We start from the raw sequence: 27,074 nt of genomic DNA on the forward strand, positions 1-27,074 counted from the left end.
ACTGACAGGAGCTGGCTGCTGATCTGCCTGGCGGCTGCCGGGCCCCTAACCTCCCGGGCCCGGTCGCGATTGCGACCGCGGTAGTTACGCCACTGCTCAGGCACCTTACAGGTCTATTGCCAAGCAAACTAATTATCTTATGCCAATCCCCCAATGCTGACGCCATGCGTGTAATGACAGGAACCTTCTAGTGTTCTCGCATTGAGAGAAAAGTGATTGTATTTGTAATCCCTATATCCTGACACGGTGTGTAATGGCGGCACCTTGCCTTTTGAATGGTTATTTTGCATTGGGAGGAGGCTTGTTGCTCTAACTTGTACTGAATCCATGTGCATCCTGATATCAATGTAAATGCAACTATTAATTTGTGCAATTTTGGGAGGTGTAATGAGCAATATTTGTTAACACCTCCACTAGATGGCAATACTGCCTTAATTGACTTTCGCGTGAATTTTCTAATGATATTTCATCTTTAATATATACCTTGTGACCTGTTTTTGTCTCTTGGTTTCACACAAAGTGTTTAACTTTACTAATAAAATGTTGAATTCTTATTTTGTGCTAAAGACTCCAGTCTTTTCTGTTTAATAATATGTTGGCGCTATATAAATACACATTATTCCAAGTGATGGCGTAATAATCCACGCGGAGCCTTGAAGGCTGCTTTGCAGTGTTTTCTTCCTTGTGACCGCCATGGTCTGATTCTCTGTTTTCTTTATAGTCGGATTGTCAGCTTCACCTGAAGCCCCTGCTGTGTCCCCCCAGCCTGGAGCAGTACACAGAGGGCCTGATGGCTGCCACCCTGCCATCTTTGCTCAACAAGTTCCGCATGTATCTGAGTCTTCTGCAAGTTATGGACTACACCATCTCTGAGGAGATCATCAAGGTAAGGATCCTATTAATGTCCAACCTCTTCTGATCGTGTAAGGAAAATCCCCACTCACTCCGACATCAGGATGGCACCGGTAACGTAATGTCTACACATCCACCAGGTTACATAGACCGTATCTGCTAATCATGCACGTTTCCTGACCAGTAGACACCATGCCATCCAGACTGGCCATGTTTTGATGCAGGAGTGAGCAGCACCATATGATATTCTGATGTGTCCTCTACAAGTCTGTAGAAATGGCTGTTCTTGTAGCTTATTTCTTGCTGATGTCACTGAATAGTGTAGGAATGGGCGTCAATGGGCAGAAAATGTGACTGTGACATCTCCTTATGCATGAAAGATGACCAGAGACCACCATGCACAAGTGCGCCCCTGCACTGTGAGCTGCTGGTATACAGCTTGTTTTCCTCCTCCTCTCACCAGGACATGGCGTCAGGATGGATGGTCTTTGGTGTTACACATGCCCAGACGCTGTTGGAAAGTTCCTGTTTTGTATTACTATGGGTTATTTGTCAATGGACAAGAAGTCAAGAGCACAAAATAAAAAGCAGCTCCCACTTTCTCCTTCAATGTGGTTTACTGTCTTTTGGACGAAGGAGCTTTGAGCATATCTAGAGCAGCCGGGGATCATGGACCGTCAATAGGGTACCCTACTGCAGCCTCTAGTGAAAATCGCTGTGGGTACATTGGCCCAGTTGGGCGCTAAAATATTATTAATTTGGAGAACTCTAGATTTCTTGTCTCTGGTACCCACTGCCTCATGTTTGCTATTGGATCAGCCACTTCAGTATTGCGGTGGAGCTGATAGCTCAGTGTCTGATGTTTGGTCTGCCGCCTCAGGTCTGGTTTTCTCCTGCTGCCTCATGACATGGCTTGATGTGGCCTTCAGCCAGGTTTAACCTAGGGTTGGTGCCATGTGGCTTTGCCTGCTTGGCCAGATCAATCGTGACTCTGTAGGGTTGTTGTTTTTGTTTTCACCACTGCCTCACGTGTGTTTTTTGTTTTTTTTTGTTTTTTGCATGTTGCTTTCTACCTCAAAACTTAATTACCGTATTTTGTGCTTTATAAGACGCACCTGATTATAAGACGCACCCCCAAATTTGGTGAAGGAAAAGAGAATTTTTTTTTTTTTTTAAATGTTAAATGGGGTCCATCTTATAATGCCAGTGTCAGACTAACAGATTATATAGGGTATATGTCCCTCATAGCCCCCCATCATAAAATTAGCCCCCTTAATCTGGATATGGCCCCCTTATATTGAATATAGCCCCCTTGTGCTGGGACACGTCCCCCTGTGCTGCCCATGGCCCCTATAGATGGCACACCTCCCCGTGCTTGATATGGCACCTATACTGCTGCCCATGGCCACTATAGATGGCATATCTCTCCTGTGTTTGATATGGCCCCCCATACTGCTGCCCATGGCCAATATAGATGGCACATCTCCCCGTGTTAGATATGCCCCCCATACTGCTGCCTATAATAAAATAAAACACTCTTTCCTTACCTTCTCAGCGCTGTAATCCCTGTGTCTCCCTCCGTTGGGTTAAGCTCCGAGTCCTCCTCCACTTCCTGGTTCTTGCTGCCAGTCATTGCTGTCGGTCATTGCTGTCTTGCTGATCGGCATGGCAGAGGGAAATGATCTCTGCGTGCCTTATCAAAGACAGCAGCAGCAGGAGACCAGGAGATCAGCGCTGGAGGTAAGTAAAGCTTTTTTTATTTTACTATGGGCAGCAGTATGGGGGCCATATCTAACACAGGGGGGATCAGGTGCGATCAAAGGGATTACAGGTAGATATATGCCCCACTGCCCCAGCCCATCAGCGCGATGCGGTTTCAGCACCACGCTGATGGACAGTGGCTGTGCATATTATATGAGCGGGAGCAGGAGCTCTAACGCTGCAGCCCGCAGCTTTCACCTGCCCCCAGCACCGCTCCAGAGCGGACCCTGCAGTATATATGTATGTATATATGTATGTATGTATGTATATATGTATGTATGTATGTACACCCCCCGTATATTCGGTTTATAAGACGCACCCCCTACTTTCCCCCAAGCTTGGTGAAATATGAGTTACAGATGATACCGGGGGTCTGTTTTTTGTATCTGACATTAAAAAGAGGGCCAGTCAGCTCTATAGATCATAGATAATTGATCTCCAGTCTATCCCTCTTGGATGTGCATTATTGATCCAAGTCAGATGAAAACCATTGTAAGCCCAGTCATCTCTCACAATGTCAGGATTCATAGAATGAGCTGGTGAGCATTTCAGTTGGTAAACCATCTTAGTTCAGATTATCTTCCTAGTTGGATTTGCAAGATGTAAATCCAGTTAACCATAGTCTGGAGTCATTAAAATAATCAATCTTCCCAGTTTGCAGTGGTAATATGAACATGATTGTACATAGCCTGGCGGCACCATGCCAAATGCCAATCTGCCTGCCTAGTCTGTACGTAGCCTGGCGGCACCATGCCAAATGCCAATCTGCCTTCCTAGTCTGGAGTCACTAGTTGCACTTCCCAGCATTCGGTTTGTAAGCCATCAATATCCCAGTCTATCGTCACAGTTGGAGTTGTGTGACAAACATGGAATGTTTTCACCAGATCTCTGCTACCTAAATGTTTCTAGTTAGTTGAAAGATGGGCCCATTAGAATTAAGTCGGTGAAGCCGTTATACCAGGTTGAAGTCCTAAATAGAAATGAGCGAAGCTGAGGCTTGGGGTTCAGAAAATGACATAAAAATCCCCTTGGTGAGTATTGTTTTGCTCTTGTATTTGAGCGATTACCTGTATTGTCCGCACTACTGGAAGTGTTTTGTCACAAATTAGGCTGGTACTGAGCTGTTTTCTTCACAGAGAATTTAAAAAAAAAAAAAGAAACAAACACTGCCCACCTTGCTCTGGTAATGTTTTGCTATGGGCCTAAAGCAAAACATTTCCAGAGGTGTGTGGGCGGTGGGGTTTTATTTTTTTCCTTAAATTCTCAAACAACAAAACAGTTCAGTATGCTGAATGAAAGCCTAATTTGTGACAAAAAATAACTTTCAGCAGCGCAGACAATGCAGGTAATCACTCACACAAGCACAGCGCAATATTCACCATGGGGATTTTTACATCATTTTCCGAGCCTGAAGTTCGCTCTGCTCTAGTGAATGAGGTCTGGTCAATCATAGAACAGCAAGTCTGCAATAAGGTGTATAAAGATGTGGCTAAAACAAGCACAATTGGGGCACCCTTCTTGTGAAAGAACTTGTGAAAGAATGCATGTGTTTTTACTGCTGGGTTTTTGTTCGTTTTTTGCGGCCAAAACCGCAGCGTTTTTGAGTAGTGCAAAAAACCTCAGTGTGCACATAGCTTTACAGGCTTTTTTTCACCTCCTGTCAGCCTCCTAACGGCAGGGCTGTGTCCTCATGTCTCTTTTATGAAATCCTTCTATTTCTTCCTTGACCATTTTAGTTTCTTGTTCGCGTAATGTGATAACGTTATTGAAGGTCATGGCGTCTATTCTCAGGTTCTGTGCTTTGCTGCTTTTCAGGCTGTTGAAGATGATTTTGTGGAGATGAGAAAAAGTGACCCACAGAGTATCTGTGCTGATGACCTGCATCGTCTACTGGTGGTAGCTCGGTGAGTGCGCGCTCCAGAAACTTTGCTTTAGAATTTCTGAATGTAGCATTTGAGGTGTGATTAATATGGAGAGGGTTTCTATTATTTATAGAATGTGTTTTTGTGTCTTCCCCTTTTGTACAGGTTGCTTTCACTTAGCACTGGTCAGACCTCATTGTCGCTGGAGACGTGGCTACAAGCAAAAGAGCTAGAAATACAAAGGAAAGTCCGACTTCAGGGCCAGAAGCACATGAATGTGAATGAAATGTAACCGTAGGATCCACTCCGCCATGAGCATGCTAGAGCGTTCCCTACCAGCAATACTCATTCCCACGTAGACTGGATCTTTTTCCTGGTTGTTATGGCTTTTATATTTTTGTATGTTTCTAGAGCAGTTCTTTTGTTTTGCTATTAAAATAACATGGATATTCGGAGACTGATCAGTGTCTAATGCTGTGTAGACTGGTCATGGTGTTACACCTTAAACCATCGAGGTAAAGTGAGAGTGTGATATTTCCCAGTAATGGGCCATCTATGAGAACACAGGGTGACCCTGGCAATACATGCATTCATCGACCATTTTATTCGCCAAAAATCCTTCAGCCCCCAGAGCGTTTTCCGTTTTTGGTTTTTGCTCCCTTTCTTCCGAGAGCCTTAACTTTTTTTATTTTTCTGTCAATCTTGCCATATGAGGGTTTGTTTTTTTGCAGGACGAGTTGTACTTTTAAATTAATCCATAAGTTTTGCCATATAGTGTACTGGAAAACAGCAAAAAAATTCCAAGTGTGGAAAAACTGCAAAACAAAAAGTGTGATCGCACAATAGTTTTTTTAGGATGTTTTATTCACCGTGTTCACTATATGGTAAAACTGATGTGTAGGTGTGATGCCTGAGGTCGGTGCGAGTTTGTAGACACCAAACATATATAGGTTTACTTCTATCTAAGGCAGGGGTCTCAAACTCGGTTGGGTGTATGGGCCGCACACAGGAAAAAAATAATTTGAGGGGCCGCATTCCTTTCAGGACAAAGTGACATTGGTAGTGGTACCATTTTTTCTTTCTATACACCCTTGAATCACTGTTTTTGAACATTTTTCATTTGTCCATTATAACAAATGTGTGTGTATGTATGTATATATATATATATATATATATATATATATATATATATATATATATATATATATATCTCTATATCTCTATATCTCTACATACATACACACTTTTTTTTACATTTTTTCCCCTTTTTGTAAGTAATACAGTTTTACAATAACCACCGCATAGTAATTTTGGCCAACATCTTGTAGTAATGTGCCCCATCTTGTTTCCCATTCTGTAAAAATGTGCGCATCCTTGTCCCCTTGTAGCAATGTGCCCCAGCCTCAGCTCACACACACACACACACACACCCCACCCTGTGCAGCCTCAGCTAACACCACCACCACCCCCACCCTGTGCAGCCTCAGCTAACACCACCACCACCCCCACCCTGTGCAGCCTCAGCTAACACCACCACCACCCCCACCCTGTGCAGCCTCAGCTAACACCACCACCACCCCCACCCTGTGCAGCCTCAGCTAACACCACCACCACCCCCACCCTGTGCAGCCTCAGCTAACACCACCACCACCCCCACCCTGTGCAGCCTCAGCTAACACCACCACCACCCCCACCCTGTGCAGCCTCAGCTAACACCACCACCACCCCCACCCTGTGCAGCCTCAGCTAACACCACCACCACCCCCACCCTGTGCAGCCTCAGCTAACACCACCACCACCCCCACCCTGTGCAGCCTCAGCTAACACCACCACCACCCCCACCCTGTGCAGCCTCAGCTAACACCACCACCACCCCCACCCTGTGCAGCCTCAGCTAACACACACACACACACCACACACACACCCTGTGCAGTCTCAGCTCACACACACACCACACACACACACACACACACACACACAAACACACACTGCAGCCTCAGCCAGCAACACAGAACCCCACACACACAAAAACATTCTTCTCACCTGCTATCAGCAGCACGCAGGCATGTGGACCCGGTAATGATCACAGCTGCTGTCATCGCTGAACTTTCGGCCGGCGCGTGCAAAGCAGTTCTCACTGCACAACAGCCACTGGCCAATCACAGGCAATCATCTGAGGTCATATGCAGCAGGTGATTGCCTCTGATTGGCAGGCGGCTGTTATTGCGTTCTGCAGTGAGAACTTCACTGTGCGCGGCAAAGACAAAACTGTAGGCTGAAATAAATAACTGGCAGCTGCGGCCCCTGCACCGGTCGCCATCTTTACCAGGTCCACGGGCCTGCGGGCCGCAAGAAGCCACCTGAAGGGCCGCATGCGGCCCGCGGGCCGCGTGTTTGAGACCCCTGATCTAAGGGGTTAAACACACAAGCTTGTCCAATAAAAGTGGCGTACGTTTTTCGCCATTTCCCAAAATCCATAGTTTTCTCATTTTTTGGGATCTATGGCTCAGTGATGGCTTATTTTTTGCGTCTCGAGCTGACATTTTTAATGGTACCATTTTTGCGTAGATGCTACTTTTTGATCGCCTGTTATTGCATTTTACGTAAAACTTGCAGCGACCAAAAAACGTAATATTGGCTTTTGGATTTTTTTTTACCGCTACACTATTTACCAATCAGATTAATTGATTTTATATTTTGATAGATCGGGCATTTCTGAATGAGGCAATACCAAATTCAGTATGTGTATATTTTTTAAACCCTATAATTTTCAATTGGGTGAAAGGGGGGTGATTTGAACTTTTAGGTTTTTGGGGTTTTTTAATTTTTTTTAAACTTTTTTTCACTTTTTTTTTTTTTTTCCTAGTTTCCCTAGGGGGCTATATGGATCAACAATGCGATCGCTCTGAACTATCTGCTGATCACAGCTACACAGCTGTAAACAGCAGATATGATCACTTTCTGATTCATTCGGCTCCGGGCCGAGTGAAACCGAAAGTGACTCATGATAGCTAGCGGCGTCATCACATGACACTGTGCTACCATGGCAACCACCGAAAGTCACGTGATCACGCACATGACTACCGGTGGGGGCGGCGGTAAGTGAAAATAATGGCTGCGCGCATATACATCTCGCTGCCAGACTTTGGCAGCGAGATGTAAGGGGTTAAATGTTACGAGTGGAATGCGACTCCACTCGGAACATGCAGGCACACGTCAGCTGTTGTCCGGCCCCTTTACACACTGCAACATCGCTAGCGATATCGCTGTAACGTCACCGGTTTTGTGATGTAATAGCGACCTCCCCAGCGACGTTGCAGTGTGTGACACGCATCAGCGACCTGGTTCCCGCTGTGAGGTTGCTGATTGCTACAAATCATTCAGGACCATTTTTTGGTCCTTTTTTTTTTCCCGCTGCACAGCATGCATCGGTGTGTTTGACAGTTACAAATACATCGTTAGCGACTTAGAAGCCAGCCCGTAGGCATGCTATAGCGTTCCCTTTCCCGCCCCCTTACCTCCGATTGGGGGGCGCTTTTGCGTTCTGATTGGACGGCCTTCACTGAAAAGAAGGCAACTTTAGCACTTCCGTCCTTTATACGCCCTTGGAGAAAGCCACGGCGAAACGCATCAGGGTGATATCGGTGAGGCTGTCATATGTAGCACTGTTACTTTTTTTAGCAGGCATGTTTAATATTGTCATTCTATATTAGGCTTAATTATAAGCCCTTCTCTTCTTATTTTATTATTACTAACATCCACCCGCCTTATACAATACCATCCGGTCACAGTTGCTATTAGACCAGCCTGTGCCCTTTCTATGTGAAATCATCCCCCCCCTTTTTTTTTTTTTTTAACACTAATTTTCTGACTCCTTTATCCAATGTCTGATATTCTGTCATTTTATTATATACTTGATATCATAATATTCAATTTGCTTCTATGAGTACCAATGTTTGATACTGGGCTTAATACCCTGAATTTGACAGATTGATGACTTTTTGTATCATGGGGCATAGTTAATGGCTACATCTTTTGACATTTTTTCTGCTGTACTACTGTTTTAAATACATTTTAATAATAAAGTTTATCTTTTGCAACAAATTTCTTTGAGTCTTTCTTGGGTAGTGTTTGTAGGTTTATACGCTTCAGTCCTTTGTTTCAAAGCTTCATTGTTCCTGAGCGTGCTGGTTTGTGGATCATTAGAGAGTTCTCCAGGTTGTATAGATAAACCAGTGTGGAGTCGGCGCCCAGAGAACTCTACAAAGATCCGCTAAGCAACAGAAGCTCAGGAGTAAAGGATATACAAGCATGACTTTTGCCAATCTTTCCAACCTCGGGGTTGCCAATAACGCACAAGCAATCACCAATCAGAGCTGAGGGGGGCGTGTAAAAAGGACGCCTAGGTGGCTTCAGCACCAAACACCACGCCCCTAACATAGGTGTGAGCCGTCAAATAGCTGCTGTGTGACCCGTCCCTAACGTTCAGCGAGGTCGTTCTGCAGGTCCGTATCGCTGCTGCATCGTTGGCCAGATCTGCCTGTTAGACAGCTCACCAGCGACTGTTTAGAGACTTTCCAGCGATCCCGGCCAGGGTGGGATCGCTAGAAAGTCTGTGTGTAAAGGGGCCTTTACAGGGAAAGACTTCTGCTACAACCAGTTGTCTTACAGGGGAGGACTTCTGCTACAACCAATTGTCTTACAGGGAAGGACTTCTGCTACAACCAGATGTCTTCCAGGGAAGGACTTCTGCTACAACCAGTTGTCTTACAGGGAAGGACTTCTGCTACAACCAGTTGTCTTACAGGGGAGGACTTCTGCTACAATCAGTTCTGCTACAACCAGAGTCATACCCAGCATCCAGTCATAGGAGCCTGGAATACCTATTTATAGGGACCGCTACTGATGGCAGTGCTAAGATTCCGCTTTTAATTTGTGGAAAGAGCAGTAACTCCATTTTCCGTGTAGCTCAGACAATGTTTTTCATCTTTTTTTTTTAATCACCATTTGTGCACTTCGTTAAATTGTACAGTCTTTCCTCGAATTGGTGCGTGTTGCCTCAAATCATTTACAAGAGTATTCTGCTCCGCAGTGAGTGGCAGCTGCTGCCTCTTTAAAACTGCTCTGATGGAAGTAGTTGTTACCACAGGTGGCTCCGATGGGAAAACTGCGAAACGCTCCACCAACCGAAAGAGGGCTAAAGCTGGTGTCACACTAAACGACAGCGACAACGACGTCGCTGTTACGTCACCATTTTCGGTGACGTAACAGCGACCTTGTAAGTCGCTGTTATGATCGCTGCTTAGCTGTCAAACACAGCAGAAGCAGCGATCATAAGGTCGCTGTGCTACATGTTCAGAGAGCAGGGAGCCGCGCTTAGCGCTGGGTCCTTGCTCTCCTGCAGCACACATCGGGTTAATTAACCCGATGTGTGCTGCAGCTACATGTCACAGTTCAGAGAGCAGGGAGCCGCGCTTAGCGCTGGCTCCTTGCTCTCCTGCAGCACACATCGGGTTAATTAACCCGATGTGTGCTGCAGCTACATGTCACAGTGCAGAGAGCAGGGAGCCGCGCGCACTGCTTAGCGCTGGCTCCTTGCTCTCTTTGCTACAGTATACATCGGGTTAATTACCCGATGCATACTGCAGCCACATGTCACAGTGCAGGAGCCGGCGCTGGCAGCAAGAGCGGAGGCTGGTAACCAGCGTAAACATCGGGTAACCAGGGAAAGGTCTTCCCTTGGTTACCCGATGTTTACGCTGGTTACAGCTTACCGCAGCTGCCAGTGCCGGCTCCTGATCGCTTCATTTCGTCGCTCTCTCGCTGTCACACACAGCGATGTGTGTGTCACAGCGGGAGAGTGACGACCAAAAAATGAAGCTGGACATTCAGCAACGACCGGCGACCTCACAGCAGGGGCCAGGTCGTTGCTGGATGTCACACACAGCGACAGCGACGGGACGTCGCTGCAACGTCACAGAAAATGGTGACGTAGCAGCGACGTCGTTGTCGTCGTCGTTATGTGTGACACCAGCTTAATTCCTTCACAGTTTTGGGGAATGAGGCGGCTTGACATTTTCAACCTGAAGAAAAATAAAATTGGGAACTAATTTTAACATCTTTAACTTAGTGATTTAAATTATAAACTTCTCACTAGTTTTTCTTTTTTTTTGTTCATTGGGCGTGAAGTATAGTATAGAAAGTTGCCTTATTTCTGTATATTGAGCGTGGAAGTAGTAGTAGTCATTCAGCACTGCCACAAAAGGGGTTTTCAATGCAAGAGTCACAGAAAATACTATCTTAGAAAAGCTCAAAAACACTTCCCTATTAGTAAGCCGGCCAGGTAGCATGCTTGGGTCTTGGCCCCTGCAATTTAGAAAATTAAAACTGAAGCAGCTTCTAGTTCACAGGATGGCTATTCCATTTTTCCCAAATGGATACTTGTTTTTGTTTTTTATTATTGCAATATAGGAAATTTGGAGACTTGTGAACAATTTTAACTCTTCATGTAAATTCACTAAGCCCTGTACTTTACTTTGCCAAAATATGTGATGACATATTCATGGCAGCAAACGCCATTTGTGACTTAAAAAAAAAGACTAAAATAATGGAATTTAGTGTTAAAGGCCCTTATTCTCGAGTGAGGTTACCACAAAATATTATTCTCAGCTCTCCTCAATTACTGCGTTGTCCTCTTACTTGCTTCTTGCAGATCACAGGCTCCAAATCCATCCATGATCGTGTCCAGTGCACGGAGCTGCCACTGCTGTTATCGCTTTACTTCAGTTGAATGCTTTGCGGTGGCGCCGCAAAGCATTGCACTGCAGTAAAGCAATTACATGAAGAAAAACAAAAAGCCAGCACTAAATGTGCACTTCAGCACTAAAAATTCCAAACTGTACTTATTATAAAAATTTTTGAGATTTTTGGCAAAAAATTGCAATTTCTTGAGCTGCCTCGCCACGTCACAGCAAATCTCATTTGAGGCAGTCCTACACTAAAATATTTTTATAAAATGTGCCATACGGCCTCACATATGAATAGTAGAACTGCTCTTAGCAGCACTCACCTGGTCTATTTCAATCCAGTACCCATGACTGAGTCATGGCTGTGGGCGGGACAGGTCCAAGCAAATGCTGCATGAAGTAAATAGCCTGTGGACAAGGCCTGATGACAATGTGAACAGTCACCAACCGCCAAAATCTAGACAGATGGAATACATCCCAAATTGGGGTGCATAGCAAAGTGGGGGTCAGCCACCGACCAATTCAATGAAGAAAAACAAAAAGCCAGCACTAAATGTGCACTTCAGCACTAAAAATTCCAATTACAGCAAACAGCAGCGGTGACCCTGTACACCGGACGCTGTAATGGAGGGGTCTATGTGCCTGCGGTCCGCAAGAAACACTGCACGATGACCGCAGTCGGGTTCGCAGTTGTTGCCATCGCTTTAATGCAGTTGAATTCTTTGTGGCTGCGGCGCCGCAAAGCAATCATCTGAAGTAAAGCAATGACAGCAGCAGCGGCCCCGTACACCAGACGTGTGTGTACAACGGCATAATGGGGACAAGAAGGGCACCGGAATGAGGACATTAATACAGGGCACAGGATGGGCACATTACTACAGGATGGGGCACAAGGATGGGCACATTACTACTGGAGACAAGGATGGGGCATGTTACAGTTTTAGTATCTATTTTTATTTTTGAAATTTATCAGTAGCTGCTGCATTTCCCACCCTAGGCTTATATTCGAGTCAATAAGTTTTCCCAGTTTTGTGTTAAAATTAGGGGCTTCGGCTTAACTAGAGTATATACAGTAAATTATACTGCAAAGTTAATTCAGCAGATTGTCTGCCCAACAGATTATTAAATCTACAACAGTGGAGTTTGGGCGAGCTGTAATCATCTGAAATCCGGACTAAGTTATTTCTCTCTTTGTCATGGGAGATAGTTATGTGCAAAAAAACCTAGTATCATGCCTCTCCCAGGCTAAAAGATGAACACTGGATCTTATACTGCCCATAAATGTGTAATCAAAAAAATAGCCTTAAGTTGATTGGCAGTGTGCTCAATCAGTAGTTCAGTCATAGACCTCCAATAGAACACCAAGAAACAAATGATAAGATCCAGTGCATATGTATCAATTTCAACCGACAAAGAATGCACTGAAGATGCATATATAATTCACAAGAAATTTTTTATTGAATGAAAAGTTAACTGTTTTAAAATACCATGAAATAAGGGTATTTGAATGGAGAGAATATACAGGTGACAAAAAAAGTCAGCGGAGTAAATCCCATGGAAATGTGATCACAATGTCAACATGATGTAAAAGAGCTAACAAATTCATCCTACGCAGAATAACTAGTACAACATCAAATTCAATCTTATGAGAGTACGGTCTACTGCATATTGGATTTAGGATTTGGAATTGGAGAATACGCCCGTTTATCACACTATATAGGCAGTTGTATAAGACTCATATATCACTAGTCAGGATATTATTATATTATCCGAAGTATCTGTGGAAAATATAATCATGTATATGGAGATCTATTTATTAAGAAAACAAAAGCAAGCATTTGTTACATGATTTGCCAGCGTCAACCAATAACTCGTGGATTGTTATATTTTGAAGTTTCATTCAGCCTTTTCACATTCCCACTGCTTTGTGGACTAGGCATATAGGTGTGTTTAGGAACACTCCACTGCTACTTTTTTTTTTTTTTAATTAAATGATTTTATTAAAGTTTTACAAGTTACAACCAAATAAACATTGGAGGCTCCCCAGCCTCTACCCCCCCTCCCAACCCTCCCCAACAAACATTAAACAGTCTTGTAGAAAGGAGAGAGAATGTCGAATCTGCAGCTCCACACATTCCTAGACAAAAGTTCTTAAGTACCATTATTACATTTATCAATTAATCCAATTACTTTTGGTTTTCTTTTGAGTTTTTGCTTTGTTTGGCATTGTACACATTTAAATGTCATTTTTGATGAAGAATCTAACCTGTTCCCATGCTACTCTCTTCTCCCCATGCTACTCTTTTCTCCCCAAACCTCCGTCATCATTATAGATAAGTTCTGCAGAACTTTCTCACCCTTTTCCCTTTATCAATTTATAGTAAGCCCAATCTAAACCTAATCAGTTCCCTCGAAGCCAACCCTGACCCATCTATCCATCGTGCCCATATTTTTTCAAATTTGATTACGCCATTTCTTTTCCGATATATACTTTTCTCCACATTTATCACCCAATTAACCTTTTTGACATATTCAGATATTGTAGGACTGTGGTCCGAGATCCAGTGTTGAGTGATTAGTTTCCTGGCAATATATAATAGTCTACATACGGCCACTTTGCCCTCCTCCTCCAAAGGTAATCCTCCACGTATCCCAGAATACTTACAAAGGGAGTTAAGCTCGTCTCTATCATATATACTCTATCGATTATTTCTGTCACCTCTCTCCAGTAATGTTCAATATCAGGACATGACCACATCATATGTAATAGATCTGCGGAACATATTTTGCATCGTGGGCAGAAGGGGTCAGTTCTAACTCCAATATCAAACAGGAATCTAGGAGTGCGATATACTTGGTGAATAACGTACAGGTGTGACAGTCTGTATGCCTCCCCCAATGATAGACTAGGAATTCTTTCTAAAATTTCTACCCATTGGTTGTCCTCAATAGGTCCTATAACTCGTTCCCATTTTTCTTTTACGTTTACTGGACAATTCCGGTGCAGCAGATATAATAGATCCCAATATAAACGAGAGATCACTCCCGCTGAGCCTCTAGAGGTTGCTATGCGTTGCATGACTTTGTTCTGCTCCAATGCTCTACCCGTAATAGAGGTTTCTGCCTGATAGGCATGTCTCAGTTGCAAGTACTTATAAAACTCCGAATTCTGGATCCCAAACTCTGCTTGCAACTGAGGGAAGCCTCTGAGTTGGCCCTCCTCCACAATATGTGTGAATCTATTTATCCCTCTCAAAGCCCAGCTTCCAAACCCCTCTAAATGATGCAAGTTAGGTAACCATGGCGTTCTCCATATAGAGGTATATTGTGAAATTCCCTGAATGTCTTGTAGTTTTTTAGTTTTATCCCAAAGTTTTTGGATTAGTAGTAGGGTTGGGCAACTATTAGCAGCAGCTCCGAAGCCTCCTGCCTCTAGAACCTCGTATAGACTAGTGGAGTGAAAATATTGTTGTAGAATCGTATACTGTGCCCCTCCCCCTCCAGGGTCCTCCCATCCCCGAATGTGCTGAAGCTGAGCCGCCAGATAGTAAACCCATGGATTGGGTACCGCCAGACCTCCACTACTTTTATCCCTCTGCAGGGTCTCGAGCCTAATGCGCGGCATCTGTCCGCCCCAGATCAATTCCCGGAATAATGCGTTTACCTTATGGAAAAATCTTTGTGGGATCCATTGTGGAGAGTTGTGTAGCTTGTATAGTAGTTGGGGCATCCAGATCATTTTGATCAGGTTAGTGCAGCCAACTGCTGAGAAGGGCAGGCGAGACCAGACTTCCTTCTTATCCTTAAATTTCGACAGAATAGGGGTTAGGTTGAGACTCATAATCCTCCACACGAGTGGTGACCATTATCCACAAATATTTAAACTGGGCAACAACTTGTAGGCCCGAGTCTACGTAATTAGGTGAGTTTGTGGTTCCATCCACCGGAAGTAATACAGACTTTTCCCAGTTGATTAATAGACCTGAGTACTTCCCAAATTCTTGTATAACCCCCATTGCGCTTGGCAGTGATGATGTTGCATTGGCCAGAAAAAGGAGTGTGTCATCTGCGTACGCTATTTTTTCCTCCTGACCACCCCTCCTGAACCCTATTATGTCTGGATTGGATCTAACCATTCCCGCCATAGGCTCAACAGCCAGAGCAAATAGTAAGGGGAATAGTGGGTATCCCTGGTGGGTGCCCCTACCTAGGTGGAAAGGAGAAGTAAGGCATCCATTAACTTTGATCCTAGCAGTAGGGTGGTTATGTAGAAGTCTTACCCAGGAAATAAAATCCCTCCCCAGTCCAAATCTATCAAGTACTGCCCAGAGAAACTCCCACTCAATAGAGTCGAAAGCCTTAGCGGCGTCTAGAGAGCAAATTACTCTATATCCTGAGTTATCAACTGGCAATTGTAGGTTGAGGTGTAACCGTCGTATATTCACTGCCGTTGATCTGGAAGGCATGAACCCCGACTGGTCCGAATGGATTAGTGAAAGTATAACCTTATTAAGTCTGGAAGCGAGTACTTTAGCTATTATTTTAATATATGTAGGTAACAGAGAGATAGGTCTATAAGAGTCAGGGATGAGGGGGTCCTTGCCAGGTTTAGGTATGACAACTATCACTGCTTCTCGCATCGATTGGGGCAAGGAGCCATTTTTGACTGCTTGCTGGAAGGTCGACAGCAGCTGGGGGAGCAGGATGTCTCCAAACCTTTTGTAAATCTCTGTGGGGATCCCATCTGAACCCAGTGACTTATTATTGGGCATGGAGGACACTGTTAAATGCAACTCTTCCAGTGTGAGTGGACTGTTTAGGTATACTCTGTCCTCATCTGAAAGTGAGGGCAAGGGGATGTCTTTCAGGTAAGAAGCTATCATATTGCAGTTTAGTACTGTAAAGTTGTTCGTAGAATTCAGAGAAGGTAGCCAAAATTTGGTCAGGTTGATTGACTATGGTCCCGGTTTTGTCCCTTAGCGCCCCCACAAATGTGTTTCCCCTTTGTGCTTTAGCTATCACTGCTAATAAATGACCCGCTTTTTCACCCTCTTCAAAGAATCTCTGTTGTGTAAAAAGTCTTTTGTTAGTGGCCCGTTCCTTAATATGAGAATCATATGCTTCTTGCTTCCATTCCAGTAAGTCCCATGTATCCCCTGACAGTATGTATTTCTGTTCTGTCATCTGGACCCGTTCTTTAAGAAAAAGTTCAAATTGTGCCGACTTAATTTTAGATCTCCTGACCCCCCCCCCTGTATCAGTGACTCCCTCAGACAGGCCTTCATGGCATCCCAAACAGTGTTAAGCGACATCTCCCCAGTACAGTTGTCCTGAAAATAGTATTCAAGGGCTAGTTCAACCGGGCCCACATCTATAATCTGTAGCCAAAAAGGATTGAAGGACCACAAGCTACGGGTACGATCAAGCCCGGGTAAAATATTAAGTCGTGTCAACAGTGGGGAATGGTCTGATAAACCTCTAGGAAGGTATTCTGTGTTTTCCACCATTGGCAGTATACCCTCCGAGCCCAAGATCCGGTCTATTCTGGACAGAGTGTTGTGTGTTTTGGAATAGCACGAGAATCGCTTGATTCCAGGGTTTCTGATTCGCCACAGATCTGAAAGTGTCAGTTCAGCCACCGTGTCCCCAAATTTGGAGTTAGAATAGTGTTCTAAGTGAGTACCCGCATTGTGTTTGTCCCAATATGGGTGAATGATATTGTTGAAATCCCCCGTGCACACCACCTGTACATTGGGGGGTCTTGCTAATCATTTCCGTAATTTTGTTCATAACAGTATTATTATATGGAGGCGGTATATAAACTGTTATCAGAAGGAGCTCCTTGTTAAATATTTTACAGTGCACGCAAATGAATCTACCTTCCTGATCTACTATGGATGAAATGATCTCAAATGGGATTGCTCTGTGGACTAAGATACTGACACCTCTGGAATGAGCTGTGTAGGTTGAGTGGAAACAATGGCCCACAAATGAGCGATTCATGTATGCTATTTTGTCACACTCCAAATGTGTCTCCTGTGGGCAGATGATTGCTGGAAAGCAGGATTTGACCTGTTCCATTACTGCTACCCTTTTTATGGGGTCCCCCAAGCCACGGACATTCCAAGAAAAAATTTTAATCCTACCCGCCATCCTGGTGGTATGCGTATGTAGTGCAGACAATCCCACCCGGCAAAGAGTTCCACCCATCCTCCACCTTCCTGAGCCACATGACAACCATTAGCAGACATAAATATAAAAGCATCATTAAAGCTGCAGAAACATTCCCCCCCCCCTCCATTCCCCCCCTCCTTCCGCATCTAACAGTTGTCCCAGAACATAAACGTTGAAACTGAGGCACCAGTCCATCCTGAAGCCGAAACGAGAGACAAAATTCCCGCTTCCCAAAATGGTTTAAGGCAAGAAAAAAAAAGCCTGAGAACAATGAAAAATGCAGGGAAGTGAGAAAAACAAAAACCGTCTCTGGAAGTGAAAAAGGGAAAGAAAGGAAACCCAAACGCCTCTTCCAGGGAGTTCTGCTGGAACCAATCAATGGGTATCATAATAATTTTATCCACTGGGCCAATCCTATGTAATCGCAGCAGACAGTCGAGTATTCATCATCCATAAAGTCCTTAAAGGGTTACATATCAATGTGGATTTTGCCTGAGCCGTTGTTCATTCATATCGAGCCATCTGAGAGAGTCTTTAGGATTTTCAAAAAACAATGTCTCTTGCAGTGCAGCTACCCTGAGCTTCGCTGGGTACAGCATGGAGTACGAGACTTGTGCATTTCTTAGGCGGCATTTGACATCTGTGAATTGAGCTCTTCTTTTTGAAATTTCAACTGAATAATCAGGAAAGAATGATATTTTGTGGCCGTCCACCGTTATGGACCCTTTGTTTCTAGCCGCTCTTAGGATCGCATCCCGGTCTCTATAATGTAGTAGTTTCACCAGGACAGGTCTTGGAGGAGCTCCCGGAGGCAGGAGTCTGGTGGGCACTCTGTGGGCTCTCTCTACAGCATACAGGGGGATAGGACCTCTGCGCCAAATACTTTTTGTAGCCATCTCTCAAAGAATTCTGACAGATTTGTGCCCTCCGTTTTTTCTGGAACCCCTATCAGCCGCACATTGTTTCTCAATCTATTTTCTAAATCATCTGTCTTGTTAAGTAGAAATGCCATTTGCTGATCATGCCTGTGGGAGTCACGGGTAACCTGGGGAATTTTGTCCTCTAAGTCACAGATTCTCCCATCTGACGCCGTCATGCGGTCGTTCACTTTTTGGAGGCTCTGTTTCACACTTGATAACTCCTCCACAATTTGGCCCATCTGGGAGCTGAGGGATGTCATCATAGAGCCATTTTGAGCTATAGCTGCAAGCACGTCTTTCAGAGTGGGCTCAGCACCCTGCAGAGTTGTGGCAGGCTCAGGGGGACATTTATTATGCATGGATACAGGGAGCTCCAGCTTGTCTTGCAAGCCTTGCTGTGATAATATTGAGTGTGCATTAGTTTCTCCTTCCTCGTCCACTGCATTGTGAGGGCTGTGCTGCCTGGAGTTCCCCAGTTTAACTCCTTCATCCCTGTGTACCGTGGGAGCCCTGCATTCTGTGCCCCTAACATACTCAGACAGTTTTTCGACAGCATGTGTGGCTGCAGCTCAAGCTGCTTTGGAGGCTGGTGTCTGTGTCCCACCACCATTTTGTGCACTACCTTCCATTCCTGCTGCCGCCTCCTTCTGCCTCCTGCTTGTTCCCCCAGCCATGTAACCTCCGTCCAAGCTGTGCAGTAAGTGCAGGGTGGTCTCTGGTTGCTGCACGGATGATTTTTGTCCTCTCCACGGCCCAGTGGAAATCAGGATAGCTGGTGGTTCCAGGAGCTCTCTTTCCTAGATTCTTCTCACTTCTCCGGCCAGGCCACACCCCCTCCACTGCTACTTTTAGTGTGGTCTGACAGAGGATTGCGGTCAGCTCAGGTTCCAACTACTCGTGTTTTTTCTGCTGATGTGATTTTTGTGATCATCCACGGTGACCAGATCCTAACAGTATAACCGACCAACAAAGATAAAACCGGTACTCAAAAGAAGGAAAACATTTTTTTTTTCTTCTATATATTTTTCTTATTATTTTTGGGTTTTGCTGAGCGTGTTGAGCATCTCTCCTCTGAAGTTCAGGCAATATCAGCTTATCTTAGACAGACTCCTGTTTTACACCTTAAAATCCTGTTCCTGAATTTTTCTCGGGGGATAGGTCTAAAGGTCCAGTCACACTAAGCAACTTACCAGCGATCCCAACAACGATAGGGATCGCTGGTAAGTTGCTAGGAGGTTGCTGGTGAGCTGTCACACTGCGACGCTCCAGCGATCCCACCAGCAACCTGACCTGGCAGGGATCGCTGGAGCGTGGCTACACGAGTTGCTGGTGAGCTCACCAGCAACCAGTGACCAGCCCCCAGTCTCCTAGTTACAGCACACATCAGGTTAATTAACCCGATGTGTGCTGCAGCTAAATGTGCACAGAGCAGGGAGCAGCGCACACTGCTTAGTGCTGGCTCCTTGCTCTCCTAGTTACAGCACACATCGGGTTAATTACCTGATGTGTGCTGCAGCTACATGTGCACAGAGCAGGAGCCGGCACTGACAGTGAGAGCGGAGGAGGCTGGTATCAAAGGTAAATATCGGGTAACCAAGGACAGGGCTTCTTGGTTACCCGATGTTTACATTGGTTACCAGCCTCAGCAGAAGCTGGCTCCCTGCTCACTGCACATTAGTTGTTGCTCTGTCGCTGTCACACACAGCGATCTGTGCTTCACAGCGGGACAGCAACAACTAAAAAATGGCCCAGGACATTCAGCAACAACCAACGACCTCACAGCAGGGGCCAGGTTGTTGCTGGATGTCACACACAGCGACATCACTAGCAACATCGCTGCTACGTCACAAAAGTTGTTCGTTACCAGCGATGTTGCTAGCGATGTTGCTTAGTGTGACGGGGCCTTAAATTCCTGAACTCTAAAAATAATTGTAAATTATTTTTTGCCTTAAGACCTAAGTCCTCGGGGAGTCCCGTGCAGCAGATTAGGATTGCAATCTTCTTGTTGCGTGGTGACCCTCAGGACTGAGTCTTTTCTTTGGCTCCTGATGATCCAATTCTTGCTGATGTGGATTCCTTTTTTCAGGCCCTGGGATTGTTGTATGACGAACCTAATGTTGTGGATCAAGCTGAGAAGGCCTTCTTGGCTTTGATCCAAGGTCAGGATTCCGCTGAAATTTTTTGTCAGAAATTCAGAAAGTGAGCGGTCCTTACAAAATGGAATGATGATGCTCTTGCAGCACTTTTTCGGAAGGGTCTTGCGGATACAGTGAAGGATGTTATGGTTGGATTTCCTATCCCTTCGGGTCTTGATGCCTCTATGACTTTAGCCATTCAGATTGATAGACGTTTATGCGAACGCAAAATGAGACCTTGTATTGACTATCGTCTCCTTAATAAATCACTGTTAAATATCAGTATCCATTACTCCTGATGTCAGACCTGTTTTCCAGAGTAAAGGAGGCTAAGTGGTTTACGAAACTTGATCTTAAGGGGGAGTACACTCTCATTCGAATTAAGGAGGGTGATGAATGGAAGACGGCCTTTAATACCCCTGAGGGGCATTTTGAGTACCTAGTGATGCCTTTTGGGCTCACTAATGCCCCCTCCGTCTTTCAGTCGTTTATGAATGATAATCTTCGGGACCTGATTGGCAAATTTCTGATTGTCTATTTGGATGATATTTTGATTTTTTTCTGATGATTGCGATGCTCATGTTGAGCAAGTTCGGACAGTTTGTCAGGTACTTAAGGAAACTGCATTGTACGTTAAGGGATCGAAATGTCTCTTTGGCGTGCAAAGAATTTCCTTTTTTGGGTTTATTTTGTCCCCGGCTTCTATTGAAATGGATCCAATCAAGGTTCAGGCCATTCATGACTGGGTTCAGCCAACTTCTTTGAAATCCATTCAGAAATTTTTGGGCTTTGCTAATTTCTACCATAAATGTATAGGCAATTTCTCTAGTGTTGTTAAGCCTTTGATTGATTTGACCAAAAAGGGAGCTGACATGGAGAATTGGACTCCAGAGGCAATTATCACCTTTCAGGAGCTTAAAAAGAGGTTCACCTCTGCCCCAGTCCTGCAGCAACTTGATGTTTCTCTTCCATTTCAAGTGGAGATATATGCCTCAGAGATTAGAGCAGGAGCTGTTTTGTCTCAAAGAGATCCTAGAACTTCCAAGTTGAAGACTTATGCCTTCTTTTCTTGGAAGTTTTCTCCATCCGAACGAAATTATGATGTGGGTAATCGAGAATTATTGGCTATGAAGTGGGCCTTTGAAGAATGGAGATACTGGCTGGAGGGGGCGAGACATCAAGTTGTGGTGGTCACCGATCATGAGTATCTGACCTACCTTGAATCTGCCAAGAGACTGGATCCAAGGCAGGCTAGGTGGGCTCTATTTTTTTCACGTTTCAATTTTGTGGTCTCTTTTCTTCCGGGCATCAAGAATGTTAAAGCTGATGCCCTCTCTAGAAGTTTCTTTGCTGATTCTCTTGATGTTGTTGAGCCATCTACCATCCTGAATGAAGGTGTGGTCCTCTCCGCTATTTCGCCCAATTTGAGGTTAGCACTTGAGAGATTTCAGGGGGACAAACCTAAGAGATGTCCTGTGGGGAAACTGTATGTTCCTGATCAATGGAGGACTAGAGTTATGTCCGAGATTCATTGTTCCGTCTTGGCTGGTCATCCTGGGATTTTTGGTACTAGGGATCTAGCGAGTAGGTCTTTTTGGTGGCCTTCTTTATCTTGGGATGTCAGGAGTTTTGTGCAGTCTTGGGGGATTTGTTTAAGATCCAAGCCTTGTTGTTCACATTCTAGTGCGTTGTTGTTGCCATTGCCTGTGCCTAAGAGACCTTAGACTCATATCGCCATGGATTTTATTTCGGATCTTCCTGTATCTGAGGATGACAGTTATTTGTGATAGATTCTCTAAGATGGTCCATTTGGTACCATTGCCGACGTTGCAGTCTTCTTCAGAGTTGGTGCCCTTGTTTTTTCAATAGGTGTTTCATTTAGGCCTCTGTCACACGTTCGTGCCTCCGGTATGTGTTTGACAGTTTTCTCACGTACCGGAGACACGTGCACACGTGGACCTATGTATTCTTAATGGTTTGAACACGCGTAAGTATTTTGGAACGGAACGTGTGTCCATTTTGTACTTACGTGTGTCAGTGTGTTTCTCACGCTGACATGTCCGTTTTTCTCCAGCATCACGGGTGTCACACGGCCCGCACCCGTACCACACGGATGTAGTGTGGATGCGGTCCCGTGTGACATGCGCCGGAGAAAATTCATGTGTCAGAGAAAAAAATAACAAATCTTCTCCAGCCCTCCTGTCTCTGCCGCTGCTGTCACTTGCTGCCGACCGCCGCTCATTGCTCATTTAATATTCACTTCACTGCGGCCGGAAGCAGCAGCGCTGGAGACCGAAGATCAGCACCCTGGACAGCAGCAAGGACCACGTGAGTATGCAAATTATCGGTTCTCCGTGTGTAATCGCGGATAGCACATGTAGAACACACGTAGTCCGTACGCAACACGCAGGAAAAATACGTATCTCGCGGCACGTGCGTGATTTTCACGTATGTGTGGCAGAGTCCTTACATGGTATTCCTGAGAATATTATGTCAGACAGAGGAATGCAGTTTGTGTCCAGATTTTGGAGAGCATTTTGTTCTAAATTAGGAATTGAGCAGTCTTTTTCTTCTGCTTTTCATCCTCAGACCAATGGTCAGACTGAGAGAAAAAAATCTGACCTTGGAAACCTATTTGAGATGTTTTGAATCTGCGGATCAGGGTTTCTGGGTTTCTTTTTTGCCATTGGCAAAGTTTGTTCTCAATAATAGGGCGAGCTCTGCTACTTTGATGTCTCCTTTTTTCTGCAATTTTGGGTTTCATTCTAGGTTCTCTTCAGGGCAGGTTGAGGCTTTGGCCTGTCCGGGAGTTGATTCTGTGGTGGAGAGAATGCAGCAGGTTTGGGTAGTGGACAATTTTTTTCAGTCCCTGGAGAATGCTCAAAGGTTTACCAACCGGTGTAGGACTGTTGGTCCCCGGTTTAAAGTGGGGGGACATGGTTTGGTTGTCCTCCAGGAATGTTCCTATGAGAGTTTCTTCTCCTAAATTTAAGCCAAGATTTATTGGACCCTATAAGATTTCGGAGATCACTAATCCCGTATCTTTTCGTTTGACTCTTCCTGAGTCATTTAAAATTCACAATGTTTTTCATAAGTCTTTGTTGAAGAAGCAGGTGGAGTCAGTAGTTCCCACGGCGGTGCCCCCGGACCCTGTGTTGGTAGAAGGAGAACTGGAGTATGAAGTAGAGAAAATTTTGTATTCCTGTCTTAATAGACGATAGCTTCAGTACCTTATTAAGTGGAACGGTTATGGTCAGGAGGACAATTCTTGTGTTTTTGCTTGTCATTCATGCTGACATATTGGTTCATGCCTTCCATCATGCCCATCCCGACAGACCCGGTGGTTCTGGTGAGGGTTCAGTGACCCCTCCTCAAGGAGGGGGGTACTGTTGTGAATGTCATCTGAGGGGGTGATGGTTTGGAGCTGGGGGTGGAGCTGACTGCGCCTCAACAGGTGTGCGAGTTAATTGGGAGTTTGGGAAGCCCAATTGCAGATCACCCTGGGTTATATAGTAGAGCAGTGTCTGCTGTCTAGGGCCAGTTGTAGATTTTGCTTCTCAGTCTCTTGATTTGGCTTGGAGTTGTCCTTCCATTTATCCTGTGCCTGTCCCATTCCAGATAAGTTGCAAGTTATTGGCTTAATTGCCTGATCCACACCTAAGGGTGTTTATTTTTTCTTTTTGTTTTGCTTAAAGTCTGTTTTCTTGCAGGAGAGGAATTGTCTTTCTGTTTTGATGAGCATGGGGTGTTCTCCCTCTGCAGGCCCCACTGCAAGAAAAAATTGAAGAAAAAGACCGGCACTCTTCTTTATGAATGTAGATTCTTTTTATTGTACAATTCCATGTACAGGCATCAAATATTATAACGCGTTTCGGCGAAAGCCTTTCTCAAACAAAAGATGATTACTGCATCACAATTCCCACTCTAAATAATAAAGGTTCATGGATCTGGTAGGAGTAAACACCCTACTCATTTGCATAATCAATCAATTAACAACTCAAATCCCAAGATCCAATTCAAGTTAACAAAAAAAAAACAAAAAAAAAAACACCAAGAAAAAATATATACTTTTATACATGCAGAGCATATGAGGGAAAAAGGGGGAAACATCAATAATAATTAATGTGAACCATCAAAAATAAACTCTTGTTCATATAAATTATTGCAAAAAATTTTTTTGCAAAAAAAGTTTTTTTGACATTTTTTTACTATTATAATTTTTTATAATTTTTATTCTTAAGGATTCACATAGCATCATGAAATTTAAACTAGAGAAACATAGGTTATATTATAGCAACCAAACAAATAAGCTTCCAAAAGCATTTGTTTACAAAATTACATGATGGGGTTACATATATATCACAGAAAAATACACAGAGAATTTAATCAGCGAGTCATTCATTACAAGAAACCACTAATATCATAGTCTCTATTCAGACCAAGCGGCTGCAGAGATTGCAGCCTGAATATCCAATAGGTCACTCTCCTCTTTAACATTGTGGTGCGATCCCCCCCTCGTCTGGGCAGCATTGTGGTGCGATCCCCCCCTCGTCTGGGCAGCATTGTGGTGCGATCCCCCCCTCGTCTGGGCAGCATTGTGGTGCGATCCCCCCTCGTCTGGGCAGCTGGACCTGCTCCAAGATCTGGAAACGTAGTTGGGAGACATTATGCCTAAATTCAGCAAAATGCTGGGATACAGGTAAGGTTAGATTTTTTTGCCTTATTGTATACTTGTGATTAGATAGTCTCTCTTTTAATTTTTGAGTGGTTTCACCTACATAAATTAAACCACAAGGGCATTTCAACATATACACCACAAAACTACTATCACAAGTATAATATCCATTTATTCTAAACGATTCCCCTGTACGAGGATGCTGAAATGTGGATCCCTTAATCACACCTGAGCAGTGGACACAGTTCAGACACGGGAATGTGCCTGTCACAAGTTTAGAAAGAAATCTCTGAACTAGTTTACTTTCACTGCCCAGGTCCGCTCTCACTACTTTATCCCTAATATTCAGAGACCTACGATGAGACATAAGGGGAGGTCTGTGAAAATCTTTAATATTGGGGTAGGAGTTAGATAAAACATTCCAATGTTTCCTCAAGACTTTATGGATGAATACAGACCATGGGTGATATGTGTTTGAAAAAACTAGCCTCTGCTCTTTATCCCTCTGTGTGGATTGTCTGTCTTTCTGCTCATTCAGTAACCTTGAGGGGTAACCCCTCTGTGAAAACTTTCTGGACATTTCATCTACTCTTTGCTCACTGCAAGAAAAGGGAGATTATCCCTGTTCTATTTGATTATTTGCACTTTTTTATTTTTTTGGTTTTTTGGTATTTTGTTTCTCCCATTATTTACAAGAGTACCTGATATAGTGGGGAAGAGTCCGTGTGGTCTCAGTATTTTTCTTATCAGTAGATTGGTATTTTTCCGCTGGGTTTTGCACTGACCACAATCAGTTATCTATCCTGTCCTATTTAGGAAGTCGGGCCTCGCTTTTGCTAATCTATATTTCCTATCTGTGTATTGTGTTTTCTTACATCACCGTTGGCTTTATAAGTTGGGGGCTTGCTATTCCTTTGGGGACTACTCTGAGGCAAGATGTGTTTCCTTATTTCTATCTGTGAGGTATAGTAAGTTTCTCAGGCTGTGACGAGGCGTCTAGGTGTTTAGGAACGCTCTACAGCTACTTCTAGTGTGGTCTGACAGGGGATTGCGGTCAGCTCAGGTTCCAAACTACTCTTGTGTTTTTTCTGCTGATGGGATTTTTGGGATCATCCACGGTGACCAGATCATAACAGGTTCATATTGTAGCTTATTACCCACAGTTATTATCAATTTTTGTTATCTGCTTATAAGTACCTTGCTGAGCTTTGTGGTGCTTATTTGGCACTTTTTTCATTACTTTTCTCCTTGCCTTTTATATAGTTACATAGGTTGAAAAAAGACCGAAGTCCATCTAGTTCAACCTTTCTCCACCAATTCTACATTTTGTCCCTAAGTCACTTATAACCAACAATGTTGTGTGCACTGAGGATATCATCCAGCCCTTATTTAAAAGCTGTTAGTGTCTGCCATTACTACCTCTTGTGGTAGGGCATTCCACAGTCTGACTGCTCTAACTGTAAAGAACCCTTTCCTATTTAGCTGCCGGAATCACTTTTCTTCCATTCGCAATGTATGCCCCCTGGTCCTTAGTACTGTTTTAGTCATGTGCCAGTCCTTTATATTGACCACACATGTATTTATACATAGAAGGAGATCTCCTCTGAGACATCTTGTTTCTTAGCTAAACATATCTAAGTTTTTCAACCTCTCATCATATGTGAGGCCTTCCATTCCTTGTAGTAGTCTAGTTAGCCACCTTTGACCTGATTCTAACTTCTGTATGTCTTTCTTAAAATGCGGAGCCCAAAACTGGATCCCATATTTTAGATGTGGCCTTACAAGTGATTTATAGAGGGGTAACAATACATTGGGATCCCGGGATCTAATCACTCTTTTCATACACCCTAAAATCTTATTTGCTTTAGCAGCTGCTGCCTGACATTGAGTGCTGCTGCTCAGCTTATTTGTAATGAGAATACCAAAGTCCTTCTCCTGTTCTGTAGTCT

General features: G+C 44.2%; 1 protein-coding gene across 2 annotated transcripts in view; it reads left to right on the top strand.

Annotated features, from left to right (window-relative positions):
• The window catches only part of MCMBP (minichromosome maintenance complex binding protein), a 229,680-nt gene extending 224,043 nt beyond the window's left edge, over positions 1 to 5,637 (top strand). Inside the window, exons 14-16 of one of the 2 annotated variants that reach the window (XM_075348130.1) lie at positions 722 to 886; positions 4,429 to 4,517; positions 4,641 to 5,637. In XM_075348130.1, coding sequence (XP_075204245.1) covers positions 722 to 886; positions 4,429 to 4,517; positions 4,641 to 4,767 — 381 coding nt within the window. In that variant the 3' untranslated portion in view covers positions 4,768 to 5,637. The remainder of the gene's footprint in view (positions 1 to 721; positions 887 to 4,428; positions 4,518 to 4,640) is intronic. The other variant, XM_075348131.1, reaches the window with a different exon arrangement.
• The last annotated feature ends 21,437 nt before the right edge of the window (positions 5,638 to 27,074 follow it).

The sequence above is a fragment of the Anomaloglossus baeobatrachus genome, chromosome 5, assembly GCF_048569485.1.
Source record: "Anomaloglossus baeobatrachus isolate aAnoBae1 chromosome 5, aAnoBae1.hap1, whole genome shotgun sequence".
Lineage (NCBI taxonomy): Eukaryota > Metazoa > Chordata > Amphibia > Anura > Aromobatidae > Anomaloglossus > Anomaloglossus baeobatrachus.